We start from the raw sequence: 25243 nt of genomic DNA, 5'->3' as shown, positions 1-25243 counted from the left end.
GAGCCTGCAGAGAGCAGCAATGCTCCAGCCATGCTCCAGCCTGCAAACAGAGGGACGCTCCTGCTCCCACACCCTCACTCCAGACCCTGCCACGGCAATTGCTTCCTGCTCAGCTATGCCACGCACGGAGGAAGCAATTCAGGCAAATAATAACCCTTCACCGCGGCAGGAGCACCGATACAGTACCTGGCACAAGCAGGGTCCACCACCCCACTAATGATGTGCAGAGAGCAAAGAGGGCTTGTCCAAGGTCAGCCAGGAAAGAAACTGGATTTGTTCCCTGCTTTGTAAAACGGGACACACAGCTAACAGGAGATTATTACCCACAGGTCAAAAAACATTTTCTAGGTCAGCCTCTATGGTGCCTATTACACTTAAAAGACTTTCAACTGGAAGGAGAGCTGGGATATTATATTATTATAGCACTTCAGGAATCTTCATATATTTTATGAGCACATTAGTATTATTTGTTTATTTAATAGCAATGCTGAAGGGTCTAATAAAATGTGAATACTTGCAGTACCAAGAACATAATGGCTTCCCATAACATTTTATACACATGAGAAATTCAAAACTCCTAAGTAATCATAATGAGAAGTGGATTTTCATCACTAATGTCAGGAGGTACCTAGTGATATCATAGCACATGCTGTAATGTAGAGAGTGACTTCCTCCCTTATTTGCATTAATGAGAATTTCCATAAAGAACACATTACATACATTAAAAAAATCCTTTACAGCTGCTCTGTATTGAAATTATGATTCATTTGGAATTACTATGGTCTGGGCACAGCAATCTGTGAGACTAGAAACCCAGCCCCAAAGCCTGACTGTTCAGGTGCTCCATCCATATCAAAAATACCCACATCAGCTCTGAAAAGGAGAGGTTTGGAATTGCATGGACCCATTCATGGAGTAAAACATCAGCAAAGTGCTTAGCAGCTCAAGGAAATGGTTTCCTGCCTATTTTCTTCATCTGGCATAACAGTTTGGTATAAAAGAGTGCAGGAACATAACAGGTCTGGAAAATAACTGTTCTGAGTTGAAAATAAAAGAGAAACCTCACATATTTCATGCTGTCATAAACCTTTTCCTGCAGGTTTGCTGGCACTGACATTACATCTAATTGCTAATAAGAATAATTTCTTCTTCAGATGGTAAATGGTACATGTAAAATAGCCCGAGGAACCAGATCTAGCTTGTATTTAAAAATTAGCAGAGATTGGAGGTTCTTCTCTTTCAGTGCACAAAATGCCATGCGCAGGGACATGCCACCATAGGGATATCCAGCTGCAGCAGGTGAGACATGCCACATGCAGCTGTGCAAGGCTCACTTGGAAGGTGTGGGGACAAATGACTATAAGCTCACAGCAGTCCATCTGCTTTGGTCCATATCACCAGTCTAGGCTAATCTTACCTCCCTCATTCCTGTTCAAAGAAAACAACGTATCTTGTTTTGTCCCTCCTCTGAGAATAAACTTTTCTGAAGGGCTTTTTCCATTGTTAATCAGGGGAACTCCACTGCCATCAGTGAAGCAGCATTTATATACAGATACATATATATATGTATGTGTGTGTGTATGCATATATATAAATTTATGGCCTTGCAAGGGACTGTGTGATTAGCAACACCAATGGCTCAGAAGTAATTGTGTACTTACAGTGAAAATAGGAAAAGCCTCTCCAAGACTGTTTAGCTCTTTCTCCCCATGTGCAGCTTTATTTCTTGACTGTGTTTACCTTACTTGTAGCTGTGTAGCTGTTCAGATTCATGCTTAAATACAAACTGGCTGTTCTATTCACTTGATGTGGTTTCAGCAAAGGGTTTCAGCAAAGGCACTTTGGGAAACAGAGACCTCCTCTTGCAATTACCAAGACTCTCACAACTCGTAGCGGTGGCTAGCATGCCTGGGAATAGTTGTGGAAGGATGCACCTGGACATCCATGAGCTTTGCACATCCTAAGTTTCCCCAAGAGACACTCTTTGTTTGTATTACCAAGATAAAGTCAACAGGCAGATAATTGGAGCAGTATTTACTGTCTACCTCATGCACTCAGGTCTTCCCTTCTCTAACCTGGCGGTGGAGCACAGGTAGTTTTGTCACATGCAAAGTACTGCTGAAGCTCCTGTTTGTGAAAGACAGACTACGGTAATTTTCTTTGTGGTAGCAGCACTGCATTTAGAGTAAATGAATTGCTCACTTGGCTGCCAACTGCAAGAGAAAAAGTTTGAGCCAAACTCCCCTGGACATAACGAAGCTGAAGGAGCATCCGCCCACAAACACAAGCAGGCTAAATAATCAGAGGGAATCCAACCCTAGGGGTGGGTATTCAGACAAGGAGCTTGCTCTGAGAAATGGTTCTGGGCTGAGTCTGTACCTGCTTGATGCATTAACCAACGTCTTCAAGCTGCTCGGGTTACGGATGAGCTTGTCCAACATGCTGACAATTTCGTCAAACTTGGGCCTGCTGTTGCGGTCTTTCTGCCAGCAGTCGAGCATTAGTTGATAGAGAGCAGCAGGGCAGTCCATGGGACTTGGCAGGCGATAGCCTTCCTCCACGGCTTTAATCACCTACAGGGCACAAAACGCAAGGCTTTTCTTCCCCTCGTCTTTTTCCCAAATGCAAATTGACTTTAATGTAGAACTTTGGTATCAGTAACATGCTCACGAAAAATCCTGCCACCCCCCAACTCTGCACAGGACAGGCAAACTCAGTAAACCCCTCTATCTTTCATATTTTCCATGGGATGAGTTGAATAACTTAATTTTTAGTCATTGCAAAATGAATCTAGAAAGCTGAGCCACTGCTGCAACCAGGGGGCCAGATTGCCTGGTTGCACTTGTTCAAAGCTCAGTTGTGGTCTCTACAGTATATACCAGGAAACTCCTGGAGCCTCTTCTAAGTCCATGAAAAAGAGCCTACAGGGCTTTCTGGCATCTTCTTGGAGTGCAGTGATTTTGTTTATTCAGATGTTGGCTTCTTTTTAAATGAAAAGGCATATGCTAGACCACAAATTTGTATTACAGTAATAGAAGTCTGACTGTATTTCAAAAGAGACTTTGAATGCTAATTGATGGATGGATTCAAGGCAGAGGCAGAGCAACCATCTCATATATCATTCAATACTGTCTGGGTCTAGTAGTTTCTTAGTGTGGCCACATTTCTGCCAGGAATTTAAAATGTCAGCCCAAGAGTATGTAAATTAAAACCAGGGGAGTTGTTGCACTGATTTCAAATACAAACCATCTATGATTTTATATCTCAAACAAGTGGTATGCATATGTGTTGCCCACCTTCTTGAAAGGCAGAAATGAATAAATGAGGGCAGAATTGAAGAAGGCAACTTGTTTTCCCCAGTTTGGGGCAGATTTGTGGCAGGGCTTTAAGCCCAGCAGTTCCCAGTTTGAAGCATTACAATTTTCAGGAGACTGCAGCTCATGTTTCAAGCCTCAAGATTCTGTGTCTGTGCCAAGGGAGTCCCGGCAGCTCATCTTCACACCCTCCGCTCCCAAGACTCCGTGACCGAAAGGAGCTGGAAGCAGGTATTTGCTATGTCCACATGAAAACCGCATGTTCTTCACTGTCCGCTCCAAGGACTACCTCAGATGCCATTCATTCTAGGCACTGCCTCACAATTTCAAAACAACCTGTGTTGAAAAAGAAGGCTCTGTGGTTAGCATGGGAGTTGTTCTCTTGCTCTTTAGTCCCTAGACGAGTACAGGAAGGCTGGCACTGCATTTCAGAAGGCTCCAAAATTCAGGACTGCATGGATTGTTTTTAAATTGTCCTCCATCACAGAGCTTTTTGTTAAGTGGAAGAGTCGCAGGAACAAGCCAGGCCGGCTGAGCAGCAGTAGTGGGAGCCTCAAACTCCGTAAGGATGTACATAGCAGAGAAGTAGTTAGGTGAGGCTTTACGATCTCCTTCACGGGTAAAAAGCACGTCAGAAGATCTGGGCCACAACGTGTGCAGTCCTTTTGCGCCCAGCTGAGATTTCATCTGTCGGTGGAGCAGTTGCACCGCTCTCCACCCAACCTGCACTTGCAAGGCAATCTCTTCTATGGCCTGGCTCTTGCTCCCAGCCCCACCACACTGTGCTATCTGTACTCTCTGTTCTTCACACCATGCTTTTCAGCAGGTCCCTGATTCCAAATTTGCAGCTGCCCTATAAAGAAAAAAGCTTCAGTGTGGCACAGCCACGAGAATGTTATTTGCTGTGTCCACATCTGTATTTATAACAATAATGGGTCATCCTCCAACTGTAGCAGAAAGAAAATAGTAGCAAGACGGGGAGCAGACCATCTGGCACCAGATCAGAATATCTGAACTATATCTGCAACGGGGTTATGCGTGCTGGATATTCCTGGCAGTAACATCACAATCAATAGCGTTAACTCAATTTACAGGATATCAGTCGTCCTGGTGATACAATGTAAATGGTATCAAAATACTGCAAGAAGCTAGGACGCTGAAATACACTCTTGCATCTGAAGGTGCCTTCAGGCATCTAGCAGTAAGAGGAGCAAAAAACAGAAACAACAAAGACTGAGATGCTTGAGCCACCACAGTGATTAGAAAATAAGAAAATGGGACATTTGCTGCTCCATTCATTGGTGTGTTCTGCTTTGTAAGACTTGAAGATCTAGAATTTGTGCCTAAGGAGGCATTTTTGTCTCTCTTCCTCTTCTGGATAAGAACTATTCAGTTATGGATTGGGGTGACTGAACTGGATATTTAGGACAGGACAATTTGGGATAGTCTATTTCCAGGAAACCAAAGCAACACTCAGCCGTGTTTTCATAGATTCACCAGTTTGAACACTAAAAATCAACCACTGTGATTATTTAGGTTAGCAACCTCTGCAACAGAGGTCACAATATTCCTCTCAATAATTCCTGCATCAAAGCCCTACCTTGTGGTCAAGCCAAAGCATATTTTTAGAGGGCCATCCAGAAACCAGCATGACTCTAAAATGTGGTTTGTAGCTTTACAACCTTGCCTGCCCTATTGCACTGCACCTCCTTTAAAGCAAGCCATCTGTAACACAGTGAGAATAATTTTGCTCATCATCAACTGTGCTTGCAAATGATGTGCTTTAATTACAAGCCATGCAACAAGAAACTCTTGTGCAACAGAGTCCAAAATTTATGTGACCCCTTGTTCCTCTGCACAAAAGTCAATGCTGTATCTAACACCACTGACTCTTCTCAAGCAGAGGAGGGAAGAAGAAGAGGAGGCCTTCAGGAGCTGCATGAGAAATATGCCACAGCACCAAATTAAGTTCCTATGCCACCACCATCTAGGCACTTGCCATCTGCGCAAAGGGCAGAGGCAAGTAGCACAGAGGTTACACAAGCAAAGCCTGAGCAGGAAATGATTCTCATAAACATCTTAGTAGTCTTTTGTTTTCTGCTTTCACACCAGGCAAGTGTGAAATTCACCCCGTGCCCTATAGAACACAAAGGCATTTGGGCTTTTTGGAACAGTTCTGTAAAGTCTGGATGCTCATAGTGGTATAATTCAGACCAGGGACTCCCCTGGCCACAGAACATTACTTCGCTGGCACCAGCCTCAATCTTAGCCTGGCATTTACTGAACAACATCTGTGCTATGCTAGTGCATCAGCATTAAAGATAGTTACAGTGCTCAGTGTGACTGAAAAAGCTTGGCTCTCAATTGCTGCATTCTCTGCACAGACTATGGAAGCAGTCCCCGTATTTGATTAAGATAAATCCCTGTGTAGGTACATGCTGCTTTACTGAACTTCCTGCAAATGTGACAGCCTCAGCAATGCAGGAGCAGTGGGGCATTCATGCCAAGCAACGTGCTCAGGTCCCTGGCAAGAAGTGTGGCGTGACCGTCTCAAAGGTACTGCTGATTTCCAAGCCTGGGCTCAAAGTGAGATGAGAACAGCAGCTCTGCATGGCAGGTAGTAACATCCACTGATGTTACTCGCTAACGAAATGCAGGAAGAGCAGAATGCTCAGCCAGAGCCCTTGCTGCCAGTGAAATGGCAAAAAATCACTTGAAAGGAACACTGCACAAAAAAGCAGAAAGGATGGAACACCAGGTGGTGTGACCAGAGGAAACCCATGGAAATCCATCCAGCAGTAGGATCTTCACAGGTAGCAGGGCTGCCCCACATACCTCATGGTGAATCTGACCTCATGACTAGCCAGCATTCTCAGACCATTCTCTGCCTTCAAAAACCATCGTTCTCAGAATGTGAAGAAGAAGGAGAGACCTAGAAAATCTGGCTACCCCAGGCTTACATTTTTTTAGCCTTAGACAAGCACAGATTTTGATGGTGATCTCAGGGTAGAATGCAGCCCTGCAGTAGGATCAAAAGATCCTTACCCAGGCTGGGATTAGAGCTGCAGTTAGGTGGGAGACAGTATTCCCAGGCATCTCCCTGTTTGGAGATGCTTCAGAGGGTGGCCTCGAGGTGAGAGGCTCAAGGGGGCACTGGAACCCAGGAGCAGGGGGACACAACTTGAAGGGTACTGTACAAATGAATGAGAATTTGTGTAAGCACAGACTTACAAGATGTTCACAACCGGAGCAAAACTATTCTCTTGAGATCAGCGATGCAAGAACAACCAATATGCGGCTCTGTGGACTGCTGTCACTAGATCAAATCACCCAGCCTTTGTGCTGGGAAACAAAGCCCTTACCATGACTCTCTTGAGTTTCTGCTTTACGTGGCAGCAGGGGTTTGAGCACACAATTGAAATGCTGCCAGTTTATCAGCATCTATCCCCCGGCAGGCCTTTGTCATTAAGCAGAGGAGGGACAGGCTCCAGCCCTAACAGCATTAGTGAAGCTCCAGCGGTCTGCTGGGGGAAGCAGGCTTGCCTCCGTGCAGACACATTTCCCTCTGTGCACAGCCTGTTCTGGGTTGCTGCAAAAAAAAAAGAGCATCAAACGGGAGGATCATTTCTGTCTGGCATGGGGGAGCAAAGCCATTTTTACAGCAGCTCTCCTCCTCTTGTCCCTATTCTGCCTCTCTGATTGCAGAATGAATGCTGAGCCCTCAAAGTCCCATCACACAGCAGCTCTGGCACGTGCTTACATCTTGGTTTGTCATTTCCCAGTAAGGCCTCTCGCCGTAGGACATCACCTCCCACATTACAATGCCGTAGCTCCAGACATCGCTGGCTGACGTGAATTTGCGGAAGGCGATCGCTTCAGGCGCTGTCCATCGAATGGGGATCTTCCCTCCCTAAACAGAAAAGAAATGGAGAAAACCCCAAAAAACAGATTGCAGAGGAGGGCAGAGAACATGCGAAAAAAGTTGAAATGGCTCTTCTTAGAGCACCAAGGGACGTTATTTTCTCTCTGGAAAGAGACATCGAATTTTAAAGTAAATCTGTTTGACAGCATGGGGCCCCTTTCCACATTATCTCAGCCCATAAGCATTTGTAGGCTGCCTACTAATTGGCTGTCCTGAAGGTTTGTTGTTTGAATGTTGTTTGAATGCTGGGACATGTATAGGATCAACATCTCAATTATGTTGCACGGGTTGGTAAGGGAATACAGTTCCTCCAATTGTGAGAGCGAGCGGGGGAGGAACAGACAGTTCTGAAGCCGAGGAAGACTTTGATCTAATGAGGGCTTCATGCAAATTGCTGTGGAAGTAATTCCCTTTTTTTTTTTTCTTTTTTCTTTTTTCTTTTTATGTGCTCCTGGTCCTGCAGAGAGATCTGTGTAGCAGGCACAGAAATCTGTGTGTGCAAAGACCAGCCTGTTTGGCCTCTGCTGTGGGACTAAAAATGATGCCACAGCTGTCAAATGTGCTTTGGCATTTCCTTTTCTCCTTTCTATCATTTTAGAAATCAAACTTCAGATCAGCTCTGAGAAGAGAAAGGGGAGGGAAAGGAGAGTCTGGATTAAGGAGTACTTTTCTCATTGGGTTTAAAGAGTTGTCTCCCTTGATTTATATAAAAAAATATTTTACTGTGAAGTCCCTTCTTTTCCATGTTGAGCTAAATATTGGAAGGTCTCCCTGAATGCCCTCTAACAGTGTTTGTTATTGGAAAAACACAGGATTTGGAACACATTTTCAAAGCAACTTTTAAAAGTGTCTTCTTCCCATAATTACTTATTCACAAGCCCATCAGCACATGCCTTAAGTGAAGGGCTAGACTCTCAGCAGTGCCAATTAGCACATGGCAGCACATGGGAGCTGCAGCAGCGCTGGCCAAGAGCCCTTCTGCCTGCAGGGAAGTGCCAGTCCAGCTGTGCACTGAGTCCCATCACGGGGCCATGACTGACGCAAGCTGAAAGGCCTTTCCAAGATCTCCACAGGAACTGGGAACATGACTCAAGACAGCTCCCACTAGCCATAAAACAACACCCTTGGAAAAACACAGTAATAAGACATGTCCAAGGTGTGCCAATCACTGCCATTAATATTGGAGCCTCTCTTCAAGCCTGTGGTGTTGAGACTGGGTCTTGCCTGCCCCCTCTCTTCAGTGCCAGTGCCATGTGGGCAGAGCCAGGGGCAGAGCACTGAGGTTGGAGAAGCTCTTTCTTGGGTTGGGAGAAATTACTCTCAACAGGGTAATGCTGAGGGCAATGTGCATTGTTTGCAATGGGCATTCATTACACACTTACTAATGTTTTGAAAGGGTCAAATTGTTCAGAAGACCATGGCTTACATCACTGGATGGGTGCCTGAGCAAAGCAACTGCTCTTTCTTCCCTTTGGTATTCACCAAAGAGGACAGAGTAGAGCTTGGAAGCATGGCAACTTCGCAAAGTTTGCTATTTGACTCGTGTACCCAACTTAAACTTAAGAGTTATTAGTAAAGCTCTGTGTTATTTGGCCATAAATTAAAGGCGTTTGCAAAATTAATCTGGTGACGATTAACTGTTATCACCTGATCAAACCCTCTTGCACAGTTTAGAGGCTCTGGATTTGTAGAAACCTCTTTGCTAGAGAGCCTGAACACCAAATGTGGCAAGAAATAAATTTTTCTTAAGCTCAATCAGTTTGGTATCCCCATAACTCACCCTGGTTGTGTATGCTGCTTCAGGATCATCTTCTAGGACTCTGGAGAGGCCGAAGTCTGACACCTTGCAGACCAAGTTGCTGTTGATCAGGATATTCCTGGCGGCCAGATCTCTGTGCACGTAACCCATGTCAGACAGGTACTTCATTCCTGACGCGATGCCTCGTAGCATCCCGACCAGCTGGATGACTGTGAACTGCTCATCATTCTTCTGCAAAAGGAAGGAGACACTTGATGAGTTGAGAGCCTCTGCACCCTCAGCATTGTGTGTGCATGAATAAAAATGCAAAGGCAAGTCTCCAAGGAAGGCAACCAGGAAAATTAATAATTCATTACTCTCATGCTCTGACCATGAAGCATTTCTAAGTTTCACTGTTTAGATTAGGATCTCTAGAGACAAAGCTAAGGAAATGTAGCTCTTTTAACTTGAGATCAAGGAGCGAGGTGCTTCTACTGGTGACTCATGAAGAGACTGTGACTGGGAGTGAACACATGTGTATAAGAGTACCGAGTTGGGCTGTTTCTCAGTCAGGCAACTGAATGGCACCAACCTGCATGGAAATCTACCTGCCGGGATTCATGAATACTTGAGGGGGTAGGGGCTCTTCCCCATGTTGCCACATTGCATTTCTAACCACTTCCCCCACGCTCCCTTCTCTAGCTCTTACATTTCATAGAAAAACTCTGACAAGTCAAAGTTTGCTATGCTGCAGTACGGATCTGCTCTTGAACCACATGACATTTTGCACGATAAGTTAATACCTTCCATGCAGTCAACTGCCTTTTAAAACAAACGTAATATCCTCCAATTTATTCCTACCTGTTTGTATCATTGCATGCACCAGGTCCTTCATGACGCTGTGTAAATGCAGATCAAAGAGACAACTGAGCTACTCCTGCCTCCAGACAGTACCAACACCCAGAAAACATTTTCATTGATATTAACCATCTACAAAGAACCCAAACCTGAACCAAGTCCCTAGGTCCCCCTGGAGAAAGAATCTAAGCAATACCTTTAGAAATGTATCCAGAGAGCCATTCTCCATGTATTCAGTCACTATCATTACTGGTTTGCCTGTAAAAAAAAGTGCATTAGTTTGTTAAGAATTTATTTAAAAAACATGAGCAATAAAAAAGTCTTTTAATAGTGCATCTGCATGTGGATATACAGTCGTGCATCAGTAAATCTGCACCAAGACACTGCTGTCCCAGCAGGATGACAAGAGCTGTTCCCAGAATATATACAGAAGTAGGGAAATTAAGGAGGAGGGGATGAAAAAGTAATACCATATTATGGGTGGAGTACCAAGCCCTAAAATGTTTAGATGATGACTGAGGAAGAGGTGGCAAGCTGAACCCAGGCAACCTTATTCTTGTCTCCACCAGCAAGCTGGAAGCTTGCAGAGGCCAAACTGCACACAGCAACCTCTTTGGACCCTTCCCTCAAGCTTCACACCCTGAAGTAAAAACAGGAGCCCAACAAGAGCAACAAGGATGGTCTGAAGCTTGAGCTTGGTAGCCAACAAAACCAAGACCAGGAAAGGATGGGATTGCATTCCCTGTAATTCAAGTAATTCCATGTGACTACCCTTGTAAACAAATCTGGAAGTAAGAAAAGGAATATTTACGCTGCAGAACAAAAGCTAGTTAAGTATGGAATGAGTGCAAGCGGAAATCAAAGTTCTTAACAAAAGACCTGGTCTCCTACTGTTGACAGGAATAATAATGTTTTTCCAAATCTGTTTGATTAATTTTCATGCCCGAGTCATTTTAACGATAATTATATATAGTTTTTGCTCAGTTCTTATATCTAATTTCTCGCTAGCTTGCCACAATGGCGTAGCAATAATTGTGGTGTGCTCCAGCCATTGTAAATTCAATGAAATCTTAGAAGAACATGTAAATTATTTTTTATTTAAATCAATTTCTATTAGCTAGCACACAGCACAGACAAAAGAGGAGCTGTCAGTTATTTGTAAAGTGCATTGTAAATGTCTTTTATAGAAACGATCAACGAGAGCTGCCGTGTGTCATAACATGCACGTGAAGGTAAATACTAAAAATCAACGCATGTCCTACCATTTAGATAGGTCTTAATTTTCCCATTTTTGATTACCTTAACTATTTTGCCTAATTTACCGCTTAATTATGTACATAACAAAGGCAATTGTGAACTTGTCAATCAAAATACTCATTGCTGTGCAAATACTACCTTTGCAGCATGAAGGACCTGCGCTTCTTCAATTCTTTTAAGTTACTATCACAGCTGTTGCCCAAGCTTGAAACTTGCCCAAAATATTGCTTTTGATATGAGAAATGCACCCTGGGACCATGAAAAATATTGCTGAATCCCAAATGAAATGACGGGCCCCATTTTAAGGATGATAGTCACCTGTCTACGCACAACATGGGCTGGATGGAGGAAGGAGATCTTGGGGGCCATTGGTATTGGCTGGCAAAGATGTCAGTGGCTTTGCAGGGAAGAAAACCCCAGGCATATCTCAAATGTTAAAAACTTTTTTGTTTTTAAATGCTAAACACCCAACTGTAGGATGGCATTCCTTATCTCTGACACTTCAAGGCAGTGTTGCAGTGAGGATGAGGTCGTGTTATGCCACCACCCTGGGGGACCTCCTCCAGACCTTTGGATGCCATCAGAGGGAAAAAAGGTAGGATTTCTGGCACTTATGTTTCATTATCTGACTGCTGCAGGTTGGCAGCAGTCATGGAATAAATCAGCCCCATATCCAAGAGCATGGAAATAAGGACACAAATAGATAACTTTCAACAAAGTAAATTAGAAGTAAACATCAGCCCTTCCAAAGTGCTGGGCTGATTCTCTGTGTCACCAGGGCTTCCTCCTGCTGGCGTTACATGGCCATAAAATGTATGTTGATGGCACTCATGTCAATGTATTAATGCAATGTGCACAGCATCAGCGCAACCAGATGGGATGCAAATGAAAACTGTCACTACCTCTGTAAAGCCGAAATAGCTAAGGGTTTGTCTGCAAGGCAACAATGATTAGTCCAAATTAACTAAGGTGTGCATTTGAACTATATTAGTTAAATATAACGATATTCTCATTCAGAATTAAAAATGGCCTAATTTAATTTAACTTAATTTACTTCCAAAGTAAATCATGATGTAGAAAAGACATTCTACCCTAAAGATCTGATTCTACAAAAGGCCAATGACTAAGACACTGAAGAGTAAAAGAAATTAAATACTTTGAGAGAGCAGAATACTTTGCAATTCATAAAGGTTGTTTTGGTCCATGTAAAAGAAAAGGAAAAAGCTATGAAGATGCTACAGATGTCTGCTGGAAAAAAATTCTGAGTGCAGTAAACAAACATTTACTGTGATAATGAGAAGCTCTGGGTGCATATAACTCCCTGAATCTGAACTCCAGTTGCTGCAAGTCCAATTTAGAAGCAGAGCTCCCTGTGTTTCCACAGCCTTTGGAGCAGATGGCCACTTTATATAAAAGGCAGCTTGCTAGGGAGGCACATTCTCACTAGAAGTGAGATTCCCAACCATCCCCTGAGGCCCCAGCAGCCAGAAAGACTCAAGCCGATGCCAGCAGCAGCTTTCATGGATGTATAATCATCACCCTGCCCAATATTCCACATCCCTGCAGGGCTAGAAATTGGAGCTCTTATGTATTAAGGGTTACACAACGTATCCCCAAGAGACTTTGATATTTATTATAAATTTTTGGGAGAAATCTGTTTTGGTTATTTTCTCTTTTCTTTAAGTTTTAGGAAATGCAATTTCAAGGAAAAAGGCAAGAAAAGGCTGTTGATTACAAAACAGCATTGATTTTGTGGAGGTTACAAAGACAAACAGCTAGAGCCTCTGTACCTTCTCTACTGCAGCTCTGAAAAAGAACTAATGTTGGAGATGCTTCCTCTGAGGACTGACAAATGGTACTGAGAGCAGCACATGGCCCCAGATGCCACCATCTGAACAGCAATAGCTAAGCAAACTCTGACACTACCAAACGTGAAGACAAGAGGGGAGACAGCCATTCACACCTGTGAGGTTGGTGCTTCTTCACTTAAAATACATCTTAAAATAAAGGAGTAGTTCAACAAAATAATCCTTGATGCAAATAAAGTAGATCCTCCAAGGCTCTAAAATGGATGAGTTACAACAGCTCTACACATTTTCCAGGGCCTCAGCACAGCACCAACAGTCTTGTGCTCAGCACATTTGGATGTGCTGTCCCTTTCCCTGCCCTTATCTTTAGTGCATACAGTAATTTGGACAAGAACTGGGCTGGAAAAGTTACAGAAGGTTGTTTTGCAAACTGAGCAGTCAGACCTCAGTAACTCTTGTGCTGGGATGCCCTCAATCCCTCCCATATGCCAGCACCATGGGCAGCTATTATCAGGGGCATCTCTAGCAGATCCCAGAGGAAGCTTGCTTTTAATCGTGGTTTTATACATTCCTGTCATTTACACCTACAGTCCCGTTGTTCTTCCCTGCTTCTGGAAAGCAAAACTTCAGCTACCTTCTGTTCTTGTTTGCATACCATGGGAGTGATCGCTAGGCTCAGTACTACCTTCCTGTGGGCTTTGCTTCAGTAGTTTCTCAAAATATGACGGCTGGAAATCATCACGGGGTGTGGGATGGGTTCCCCTTTGTCCCAGACTCTTGGTAGCAAATCTTCCTCATGTACCTGCCAGGGAAATCACTTCCCACTACTTGGCACATCTTTGTTCACCTTGAGGATGATATGGTTTCAAAAGGAAACAAATAAAGGCAGAAATAAGAGGCAAGCCTACTTGGAAAACTTAGTGGCTGGCCTGGCGTTGCTGTGTTGAAAATGCTCTTGCATTTTGCAGGTGGTATGAGCTGCTGAACCACCTGCAAGGCAGGAATCGAGCATTCCACTGGCATTCAGACATCCCAGGCTTGCTGCTGTCCCCATCACCCACACATTGCATGAGGCTGGCCATCTTCCATTTCTGTCTCATTTAATTTTGGGCCTTTGAAGAAGGGTTTTCTCTTAACCCATGCATATTATGCCTAGGTGAGGCAAGCTCTCCAGAGGCAGCTGAAGTTTTTTATCATTTTAGTTATTATCTATCCATTCTGGCTGGTTGAAAACCAAACTTTGGGCACAAACCCCCTTTACAGTGTTAGGGAACCTGTTTCTGGCTGGACCTATCAAGTGCAACGCTTCAGGCAAGGGGAGTTCACTTTTATTTGAGAAAGAGAGAGCAGTCTACAGCAAGTTGTACCTACTTTTTGTGACGACACCTTCCAGGTGGATGATGTTGGGGTGGTCAAACTGCCCCATGATGCTTGCTTCTCCCAAGAAATCTCTTCTCTGTTTCTCTGTGTAGCCCACCTTCAGGGTTTTGATAGCCACTGGAAACTCACGCTTTCCCTGCAGCTTCAGCCGCCCACTGCAGACTTCCCCAAATTCACCTTCAGAGGAAAATCAGGAAGAATGGGATCACACCACGTCAAGGGAACACATGATGTGCCTCTCTTTACAGGATGCAGCACAGCCTTGGCTGATGAAAAGCACGACGGGCTGCCCTGCATTCATGGATATGGACTGCTGAACATCACACTGATGACCATCCCAAACAGCCACTGTACCACAAGCCAAGTAATTCATAGGCACAAGAAAACTAGGAGTAAAAATGTAATTTTCCTATATTTAAAGAGCTGTGCTTTATGTTCCACTGGGCTTTTTTCTCAGTTTGTATTTTTGTCTATTATATGAAAGAGTCCTGTCACATCCTGTAGCACTGTCCTGTGCAGATAGCTGTAAACTCAAACCACTTGCTTCTTAACCTGCCTTTGGTAAGTTATACAGATGGAAAGCTGTCAGCCTTTCACTGTAACGTATATTTTTATAGACTATAAACTCTTTACAATTTTATTACTACCTTCTCCAAAAAGTAACCTAAATGGACTTCTTTTCTGATGAACATGAAATTACGTCCAAACCCACAATTTCAGAGAATAGAAAATACTCCAAAGGTTGGATGCAAGTCTAAACAAACAGCTTTACTGGAAACAAAATGGGAGTTTCTTCTTTAAACCAAGGAAGTTTAAAGCTTTGGACTTTGGCTTGTGCTTTTTTAATGTCCCAGGTGACTTCTTATTCTTAATTTTTGCTTCAAGACTGACCTTAATGTTGGGGGATAAAAAGGTTAAAATGGTAAAAAGAATGTGAAAATTAAGTGACTTCTTTCCCTTAGCGTCCACTGAAATAGCTCAGCTGGATCCAAATACGATGACCATTTTCTGACATTTTCAGTTCAGCTCCTGAATTTCAAAACTGCCGACAATGACAGGTCTGTCCCAAACTTCAGCTGGAACATGCTCACCTTCACTTCCAGGGTACCTAACAGCTCAAATATTCCATGGCCCTTCACAGATCTCTCATGTTAAGAAAGCCAACACCTCATGTTGCTAAGGGTCATGGAATGCATGTCCATACCAGCTCCAATAACTCTTTCAATGGTTATGCATGACGCCTCAATTTCCTTAGCAAACTCGTGGACAGCTTGATTGGGGTCCTCATAGGTGTGGGGGTCAACGTAGGTCCTTACTCCAGGCAGCTTAACTGCAAACACAAATTAAGCACATTTAATGGCACATGACATCACAGAAAATGGGCATTACACACTCCTGTCCCTTGCACTCTGCTCTGCTGGAAATTTATTTCTTTGGTGAAAATGCGTATCATTCTTGAAAAATGACATTTAGTTTGCACGTGACATAGGTGCAACTTCATCATATTTAGAGAAGCACAGCAGTGCTCAGCTGAATGATGTGCAGCTAAAAATCCCTCTTGGTGCTCTGTAATGGGTTGGTCCGGTGTCTGGTAGAAAAAGATCCCTTTCTGGAACTGGGGAGGGTACACCAGGAGGAAAAGTATAAAAAGCAAAATGCCACAGGAGTAACTTGCAAAGCAAGCTGGATGGATGGGGGTTGATGGAGAGCTGAAATAAATTATGCCCTACCAGTCACACATCAGCTAATCAATCGCCCACATTATTTCAGACAGAGTTACTGAGATTTAAAAGAACTGCATATTTGCAGTACAAAGCCTGTGGGTTGTATCCGTATAAATATAATCAATAGCAGGCTTTTTCTCCAGGACTTGAGAGAGGAAAAAGTATTTTCATTATCCATATTATAAGTTTGTTTTGACAATCATTAAGGCTACTCACATGAAGAATTGCTCATCAGTCTAATGAGACAGCTACATTACACTGTGGCTCTTAATTGATTTGCTTCCTGCTGCCTTCATTACATAGCACTAATGGAAATTTGACTTTCACTCACGATATGTTTGCCTATTCCACCCCAAAAGGCACCTCACTGTTACCCATCCCTAGATCCCACAGCTCTTGATGAAAGAAGGACTGATAACAACCACGAGATTTACTTTCTAGTATCACTGCAGAGGGGTTTTCTATTCAAGGGCGTTAACACGGCATTTCTGAAAGCTTCCTAGGTGCATGAAATAGGTGTTATTCCTCACACCTCTGCAGAGGCATCCAAGCCAAAGAGTAGCAGTGGGCTGGGTCCTCACAACCGGCTGGGGTGAAGCAAGGCTTTCAAACAGGTATTTTGGACTGATGTGTCCAGACCCCAAAAATGTTGAGTTGCTATGTGCTGACCAGGAAAAACTAGTAACATCTTTGTTCACACAGCAAAGACAGAGGAACAAACCAAAATGGCTCACTAGAAATATTTGCTGCAAACATGCAGGTGTGAACAGCTCAGCACACGTTCAGTTCTCTGTGGGGCTTGCAGCAGGGGTGGGTGGGGACCTACTGCACAAACAATTCTTTTGTGAATTACCAGCAAAACCAGATTTTTTTTTTTTCCAGCAAACCACCTCTCAGTTGAATTTCTCACTACCACAGAAAGCCAAACCCGCACATGTACATTTGCTCTTTACTCACTGTGGCCATTATGAAAATGCATCTTTTCTTCTTCTGGATCTTGTTTAGCCTTGCTATAGCCACATCGCCTGGGAAAAAAAAAAACACAACAGAAGAGTATTTTTGTCTCTGGTATGGCAGAACTCCATTCTTTACTTCAAATCACACAATGCACAAAAACCCAGAGCAGTGACAAATCCAACCTCTCTAGTGGCTCTGTTGCTGCTGTCCCAGTTTTAGCTCATCAAACTAGCAATTTCCCTAACAGGATTCAGGGCTCAAGGCCCGTGGATTTTCAATTGGACTTGTGTTTCCAAATCCCACAGATGCTTCTGAACATCTCCACTCTACCTGACATCTAATGCAGCTACTACGCAGAAGAAAAGAAAGCAGGAACAGGAAGGACAATGGAAGAGGAATGGGATGAAACATCAGAATTGCAGAAACAAAATCTCCTGGATTGCAGAGCTTTTGCAGGCACTGTGTTGTACGTCTTGTATACTCCCCTTCATGCACTGTGCATTTGCACAGAACTTCAAATTATGCTATTTTAGAAAATGGCCTTGTGTAAACATTAACACCTTATACACATGCAAAATAATGGCTTAAAACAAAACCAAACCAAACCTGTTGCCTCACTGTCTTCAGGGGTCTCCTACATATCACTGGCTCTGCACAGCATTTCGTGTACATCTCCTGTCTTTCCACAAGGGAGCTGCCATTCATGGAATCCCCACTGCCCAGCAGAATAAAGATAGAAGAAGGCACGCTGCCTGACCTGTCCTGCTCACACCTTAGCACCAGACAGTGCAAGGACAGTGCTGAATCCTACCATGGAGTTGCAACCACAGTCATATGGAAGTCACATCTCCTCCAGGGCATCCTCCTATTAATTTTTGGTTGCCCTTCCCTGACTCAGCTTCATTCTTCCCATTGGTTTTCTAGGTGATAGTTTTGCATTAGCATTAACCGTCCGCTTTGGTGGCTTTTCTGAGATCTGCTTCACATCGACAACCAGGAAGCCCCAAGATAACTGCATAGGCAGGAAGAATTCCTATACACACACATACATTTAAAAAAATGGGATGAGGTATGTAGGATGCACATGTATATGCTCGTCTTTCCTGATAACATAACTGGATACAGGAACCGGATCATCCTTCCAGCAAACCGCATGAACATGAGACTGAAGGACACTGCTTGGAAGAATGAAAAACCTGGAACAGACACCCACAAGCCAGCCAGCATGCACTGGAATCACTAGCTGGCACACCTCATGGAAAGCCTCAGGCTACTACAAAGCCACTTAAAGCTGAGAAACCTCTCTTCCATTGCTTCCGTGATTTTTGAGCTAGGGGCATGTGAGCACTCCAGCATCACTCACAGCGAGGAGGAGCATATGATTAGCAGGAACAAAACTGCAATTAGGAGGAGGCAGTAACAGGCATCTGCATGAAACATGCCCTCAGCATGAAGTCCTATTACAGGGAACTGCTGTCTACCCGGACGAAGGGGCCAAGCAGCCTTTTGGCTATAGGATTCTGGCACTGGGTTTGTGAAATGATCGGGGTTATAAACAAAAGCCCGGACACAATGAGATCCCACCATTGAGCTGGACCCAGCAGAGCTGGATGCCGGACAGCTGAGGAGGGGAAAAGCCACATGAGCTTCTGGGGCTATTCCAGGGAAGAGGAAGCTTACCTTGGGGACAAAGGGAGACCTGTGCCACAGGGAGAGGAAGGAAAAACAGAGATTGCAAAGGTTGTGCAAGCGCAGGGAAACTGACCAAGAAGACAAGGGAAGGCTGGCAGGCAGTCAGGGGACACAGGCAGGGAGATAAACAGGTTGCACTTGATAAACAGCCAGGTTATCCATGCAGGGCACGATTTCAGCAGCAGCAATCAAGCTGAGACCATGACACTTTGAATGCAAACCCCACAAGAACAGCACCGAGGTGCCCAGAGATGTGGCTCAGTTATCTGCATGTCGGTGCTCATTGCCTTGCTCTTAAAGCAGCAGTGCCATTTCCTGAGATAGCGTCCTGCATAATCAACTCAAAACCTAAGCACTAGGTGTACATGGAGACCGTGTGAGTAAGGCTCATTTCAAAGCACATTCTGGTGTTCACAAACCCTCAGTGAGAATGGAATCTTCTTCTTCATCATATGACCTCCCCTTTAATTAAGTAAACTGCAGAGATGAATCTCAGTATCGAGTCCCACTTCTGGCAACCCCAATTTTTTCTGCTGCAAGTTGCCAAAGTTACATCAGTTTTCTGCAGAACTAATTTTTCCAGATGGAGGCATATGACACAATTTTCCTTTTAAAAATACACAAATGTGTCAATTCATCCTTCTACCAAATGCACGTATCCGATATTTCTTCTGTTTTCCTTTTGGAGCAAATGCCCTTCTCTCTTCTTCAGGTTTGGAGCACTTTGCCTGTGAAAATGCTTTTTTAACATCATCCTTTCTATGACCTGCATCTCCTGATTCCTGGACCATAAATACGGAGGAGACAGAAACACGCTGTTCCCTGCCTACAGTGATCCAAGCACACCTTGATGCACAATGGTCTGTGTTTTACTGCCCACAGGCACACTCCAAGGGCCAGTGCAAACCAGCTGGCTGCAGCTGCCCCCTTCTCTCGAGCTGGGTAACACATACAGCAGCACATCACATTAGCATCCGACATCAGGCTCTGGGATGCCCGAAGCATCGTTAAAACAAGCCTTGACAAGACACATCAAAGTGAAATGGCAGCTAGTGGCTAGTGACTGTCACTGTCAAGCAACAGTTGGGTGTCACTAATAAAGCTTGCTGCAAGACCTGCCATCACTTGTGCCCTTTGCACACTTTCTCTAACTGGCCAGAGTCCACGCTGACTGGGGCTAAACCGCGCTTCTTCCATTCTCGACCTTCAGAAGCTTTAAGTAACACACACAGGCATTTTTTTCTCCTTTCTTTCCCAACTAAATCCCATAAAAATCTGCAATTTCAGGTTAACAGTCCTGAGTCACTTCGTTAATCTTACTGGCAGATCAAAGTATCTAAATATTGTGGCTTTGCAATATATTTTTTGGGAAAAAAAAAAAGCTCTCAATTGTTTGTGAAATAATCCATTTCTGCATGTGCATTTGCTCTTAATATTTATTGGCAAAGCTGTGAGTCAAAAGCTCTGATGGAAGACTCATTCTCTAGTTTATTATCACTGTACAAACCATAGATTTCCAATATCTTTTCTATATCACGCACAGCAAAAGCATAAAGATCCTGACACTTGCTTCATCTCCCACCAAGCTGGAGACACTCAGCCAAGGAGTTAACGTAATTCAGCAGCACACCTGAATCTCAATTAATTTACTCCTGTTGTGGATTTGTCCCAGTTTCTCTATGTAGAAAGCAGATGTCTTTCTTGCACAGCTCTACGTTTTTCAATAAAAGTATCAGAGGTAAAAAGAAAAGTGAGACTTTAAATATTCTTAAGGCATCATGTCTTATTTAAAAACTACTTGCAGATTGGCAGGCAGCTCATAAAATATTTATGGAGCAGATTATAAAAGTGAAGTTGTAAAATGATCCCTATATAGGTTTATAAAATATAAAACGGACAGGTAGAAAGATGAAGAACCCAGCTGGGAAACCAATGCCCACTACCTTGCATGACAGAAGCCAATTCACGGGGAAAAAGCCTTCAAGAAGTGAGGCAGGAAGATGCATGCTCTCCCTGGACTGATGGAGATTATTTTGTTTCTGCCCTGTGCTGGGTTGTGTGCGGCCCTTTGGCCACTCGAGGCATTCCCCTGAAAACCATAGAATGCCCAAGGGAAGGAGTTTCCATCTCCCTAGCTAGGGCCACCATTCTGGTCACAAGGTGAGACACGGCCAGGGGACTGTGAACCTGGACCTTGGATGTCAAGCCCTAGGTGGTGATGTGCAAAAAATCTTTCCACCACTTTTTTTACAGGCATAGGCCAAAGCATTTCAGCACACAGTCAAGGCATGACTGGAAATGCAGGTGGGGACAGCATTGAGACATCCCTGATGAGGAAAGGGACTTCACCTTCCCAGGTGCAGTCAGTACCATCGAGCAGGTTGTGCCCTGAAGCAGCATGCAATCTCCCATCCCCGTCTTGCAGAGATTTATACGTGTGTTTAATCTCTTAAATATGAGATAAATGAAGCATATACACTTCTCTGAAACAGAGACAAACCACCACTTTTTTTTCAGGGGTGAGACCTTCTCTCAGAAGCATGTCTTTTACAATAAATCAACTTAGAGGAATGCTTCCAACCCATCTCAAGCTGTCACTTTACAGGAGGTTTGCAAGGACTGCAAGGTTGTTGTTTGCAAGGGGTTAGTGCTTATTTCAGACTATTTGTTCCAAGATGTTAAAGTAATAAAGCTGCATATGTGTTGCAGGGCAGGATCGTGTTCCATGCAGAGGAACAAACAAACATGGATCTATCCATCTGGCCAAGATCCTGCTGCCTCAGCTCGTGTGGGGAGACAATAACTTGTTCAGTAAATAGCTTTATCCTTGATAAACAACACCAATACTGAGAGCCAGAAGCAAAAGCCTACCACTAGTGGTGTAAGTCTGTGTTCAGCATTTGCCTTTGCCGCCTTCAATCCTAGAATAAATTCAGTATAAAAAAGCAGGTAGTACTCAAGGGACTGGTGTAAACAGAACAGCTTCTACACTGGAAGTTGCTTTCTGTTTTTCTGTTCACTTTCCTCCTGCAGAAGATCAAAAGAGCAGTAAAAGGTCTGGTGACAACAAGCAAAGACCTTCAGCTCAGTCCACAGATACAGTAGATGGCTGGCCTGAGAGGAACTGGGCAGATTCCCTCCCAAAGGGCTGCAGGCTCACAGTCTTCTCAGCTGCTTTCCCAGCACTGCTGTCCCCCTCTACACTGTGTGATCCTGTCTTTGACCGCTGATTAATTTGGATCCCTTACAGAGGAAGCTTCACAAATCCAGCAGTGGTATTTTTAGCCTTTAGTCTTTCCCTGCCTTTGCGCTGAATGACTCCCTGCTTTCCTAAAACACCACCAGAACAATTAAAAATAACTTCAACAAGATACCGTTTTCCCCTCTTGCAGGAAGCTCCCTCTGAAGTGATTTCCATAAATCTCTCCAAAGAGGTCGTCGTGCCTTCCGACAGCACGGCCAATGGCATCCGTGCCTTGAAGTAACTCTTCCCATTTCCCCCCTCCCAGCTTGCTGCCACATTAGTCTCCCTGCAGCTTAGGAGGAAACCCGCAGAGGGTGTTTTCCAGGTCAGCCAAGTCTTCCTTGTGAGTCTCTTGTCTTCATAGCCATCCAGTCTAATGCTGGTCTTCTCTGAGAAGTATTTTCCATTGCTGTCACGCTCTGTTTGGGGGCCTTGCTGAGGACATTTGAAGCATGACTTGCAGTGAGGGACTGCTCGTGCACTGGTGCCACAGCAGACAATAGAAGTACTGTGAGGTTTTCTTTCAGAGCAATCACTGCCAAAACAGTGGCCCACATACCAGAACAACTTTTTACGGGCACACACACTTTGAGCTGAGCATCCTTGCTTGCTAACTCTGCTCTTAAGCACTGAGAAGTCACAAAAACCAAGTCAAAAATGCTCCATCAGGAATAAAAACCAAATCCAAAGTCCAAACTCCTCCTTGGTTCACGCCTTTATCAAAATAAAAATACAGCACCAGAGGACCCCAAAATGGTTGACCTTAGTGACTGCTGTACCCCACAGCAAGGGACTGCACCATGACTCAGCTACCACCATGCAAAGCCTCAGCATCCCCCAGAAAACACAGCAAAAGAGTTCCACACCTTTCACCAGCTATGCTGAAAAACCTTCCCAGCTTAACAGTGCATGTGGGATGTCTCAGAAGTTCTGTGGTCTCAAGCAGCTATCTGATGGGGATGGTGATTACATGCGTTTCTTACAAGGCTTAGGAAGATCTCTGCCCACATGAATATTACAGTCGATTCTTCTTTGAGAAGCAACTCAACTTGTATCCAGTCAAACAAACAGAAATTAAAATCACCCCTCTTTTGGCTAGTTGCAAAAGAGGGGAGAGTACGAGAGAGCAGAAAGAGGTGAGGCAGCCCAGATGGTGGCAGAAAAGGACAGCATGCAGCATGGACACGCACCTCAGGACACCCGCAGAGATATGTCCAATGCTGCTGGAGCATATCGTGGGCAAGCAGCACCATGTCATTGCTGTGTATGTCACACACTGACATGTATGTCGATGACATACAGTGCATTCCACTGACATGCATGTCACATGCCACTAAACACCTTTCCACTCCCGCCTTCCCCCTGCCTCCTCTCTGGGGGCACATCACCTCCCCCCCAGCCCATCTGGATGACCAGAAGCAGAACTTGATGGGTGTCTGGCACACGTGATGTTTTATTAGACACCTGGATTGATCATGGCATAACACAGCAGGTTTTTCCCCCTGAGCTCCCTGCTCTTGCTGAAGATACACTCTGCTTCAGGTCACGCTATTTCCAGTTGTTGAGATAGACAAGCTGGGTACAGAGATCAGATGAGAAAGTGATTTCCAGGCCCATACAAGAAAGGAAGGGAGAGGCAGACTGTGCACAGAGAACACGGACGGAGGACACGAAGTAGGAGCCAGCACGGGTGGGAACACTGACCATGTTAGGCTCGGATAGGCAACAGCACGCAGAGAAGAAGCCCACCCACAGCCATGATCGCAGCAACTGAAAAGCAAACAAAAAGGCCCAGGATAAGGAATAATCCCACCGCCCTGGCAAGGTGCAAATACATTTGCAACATTTTTATATGTATTTCTTCCTTCTTATTACAATTATTATATGGACCGGAACACCCTGGGCTGCAAAAATTTCATGGAGTATGCTATTGTTGGTGAAAAATGCCTTGGGGAGAGTGTCTAGGTCCTGGTCCTGTAAAGCAATTAACCACGTGCTTCCTGTACTTGAGTACCACCGTCAGGATTAATGGGGCCACCCATGTGCTTAAACTTAAGCACCTGCCTTGAAGCAGGCAAAGTGACTTTTTTCCAGAAGCATGAATGTGGTACAATTACAATTGCCTTTAAAAAAGGAAAAGCACTGGATGAATACGAGCCCTGCCTTTGCAGACCCTTATGTATGTACTCACAGAGCCCTTTCTGCATCTTCTTGTATCAGCACACGTTAGGTATCTGTGGAAGCAGGACCTTGTGAGTTGTCTGAGAGCATTCAGCCTAAATAAACTCAAAATAGGGTGAGCTGAGAGTCACTCCATGCACCCACAGCTTGCCTTTGAAGGCTGCTCAGCCACTACTTTAATCAGACTACGGGTTTGCCTGGCATCAGTTCTCAACCCAGTGCTGGCTGCACCTCAGTAATTGCCCTTTATTCTTGTCAAAGAACTTGCACAGACAACTTTTCTGTTACCAAATCCATTAAGATAGTTCATCCTGGAAAAGAACATAGTGCAGAAGAAACAACAGGCAAGACTTTAGCACAAGCAAGAGCCCAGTGGTGCTGGTATACTCCAGTTAAAGTCAGCTGAAGATCCCACTCGTCATTTCTCCTCAGTCATCACAACATATCATTCTTGAAAAAAATTCTGTGCACGTCAGATTTTTACACAGTATGAATTACAATGCCTAAATACATTAAAATAGTTTATTTAAATAAAATTAACATTCTGAAACTGCATTGCCTTAAATTATGTTGCAAAATAACTTCAGGCATGCAATGATTTACAAAATTATACACTGGATTATGTGCTTACTTAAATTAAAACTGGTGAAGAATGTCTTCTAAGCTCCTTTTGCATCAGCAAAACAACTTGCTAACATTTTCTAAACAGCAATGCCAATATCTCTTACTATAATTGACAATATTTTCTATTTTCATAATGCCCCAGCTTGTTCAGTCATCCTAATATGGAAGCAGATCAGCCTTCACTAAACCACTCCGTAGATCCAAGTTAACATCAAGTTAACACCAGAGATCCAAAACCCAAAGGCACACAAAGGGAATCCTACATATCTTGAGTCAATTTTACCATTTTCTTCTTTTAACCATGCCGGATTTGAGTGCAGGGAACTGGTGCCATCTCCAGAAGATCAATTTGGCTGTGACCCTTTAGCTTATGTTTCTGCTAGGAGGCCCTTTTCCTCCAGGCATTTTCTAATGGTTGCTGACACCAGACCTTCCCACACCTCCACACCACTCAGCATGCAAAGTCAAAGTTTCCCAAACAACTGTTCAATTAACCTGAAAAGCAAACACTTCCTTAAAATGAGAAGAGCTCACTGTTTCCTTA

The 25243-nt window shown here is 44.1% G+C and overlaps 1 protein-coding gene across 10 annotated transcripts in view; it reads right to left on the bottom strand.

Annotated features, from left to right (window-relative positions):
• EPHA5 (EPH receptor A5) overlaps positions 1–25243 on the bottom strand; it is a 202175-nt gene that overhangs the window by 11668 nt on the left and 165264 nt on the right. For 6 of the 10 annotated variants that reach the window (XM_032108934.1, XM_032108935.1, XM_032108930.1 and 3 more), the window contains exons 9-16: positions 23599–23664; positions 16959–17026; positions 15482–15607; positions 14269–14454; positions 10029–10090; positions 9017–9226; positions 7075–7224; positions 2380–2573 (exon numbers count right to left, since the gene is read on the bottom strand). In XM_032108934.1, coding sequence (XP_031964825.1) covers positions 2380–2573; positions 7075–7224; positions 9017–9226; positions 10029–10090; positions 14269–14454; positions 15482–15607; positions 16959–17026; positions 23599–23664 — 1062 coding nt within the window. The remainder of the gene's footprint in view (positions 1–2379; positions 2574–7074; positions 7225–9016; positions 9227–10028; positions 10091–14268; positions 14455–15481; positions 15608–16958; positions 17027–23598; positions 23665–25243) is intronic. The other 4 variants (XM_032108940.1, XM_032108933.1, XM_032108938.1 and 1 more) reach the window with 1 other exon arrangement.

The sequence above is a fragment of the Corvus moneduloides genome, chromosome 5, assembly GCF_009650955.1.
Source record: "Corvus moneduloides isolate bCorMon1 chromosome 5, bCorMon1.pri, whole genome shotgun sequence".
Classification (NCBI taxonomy): Eukaryota; Metazoa; Chordata; class Aves; order Passeriformes; family Corvidae; genus Corvus; species Corvus moneduloides.
Note: the sequence above shows the minus strand (reverse complement) of the source record. Positions and strands in the feature narration are given on the sequence as shown.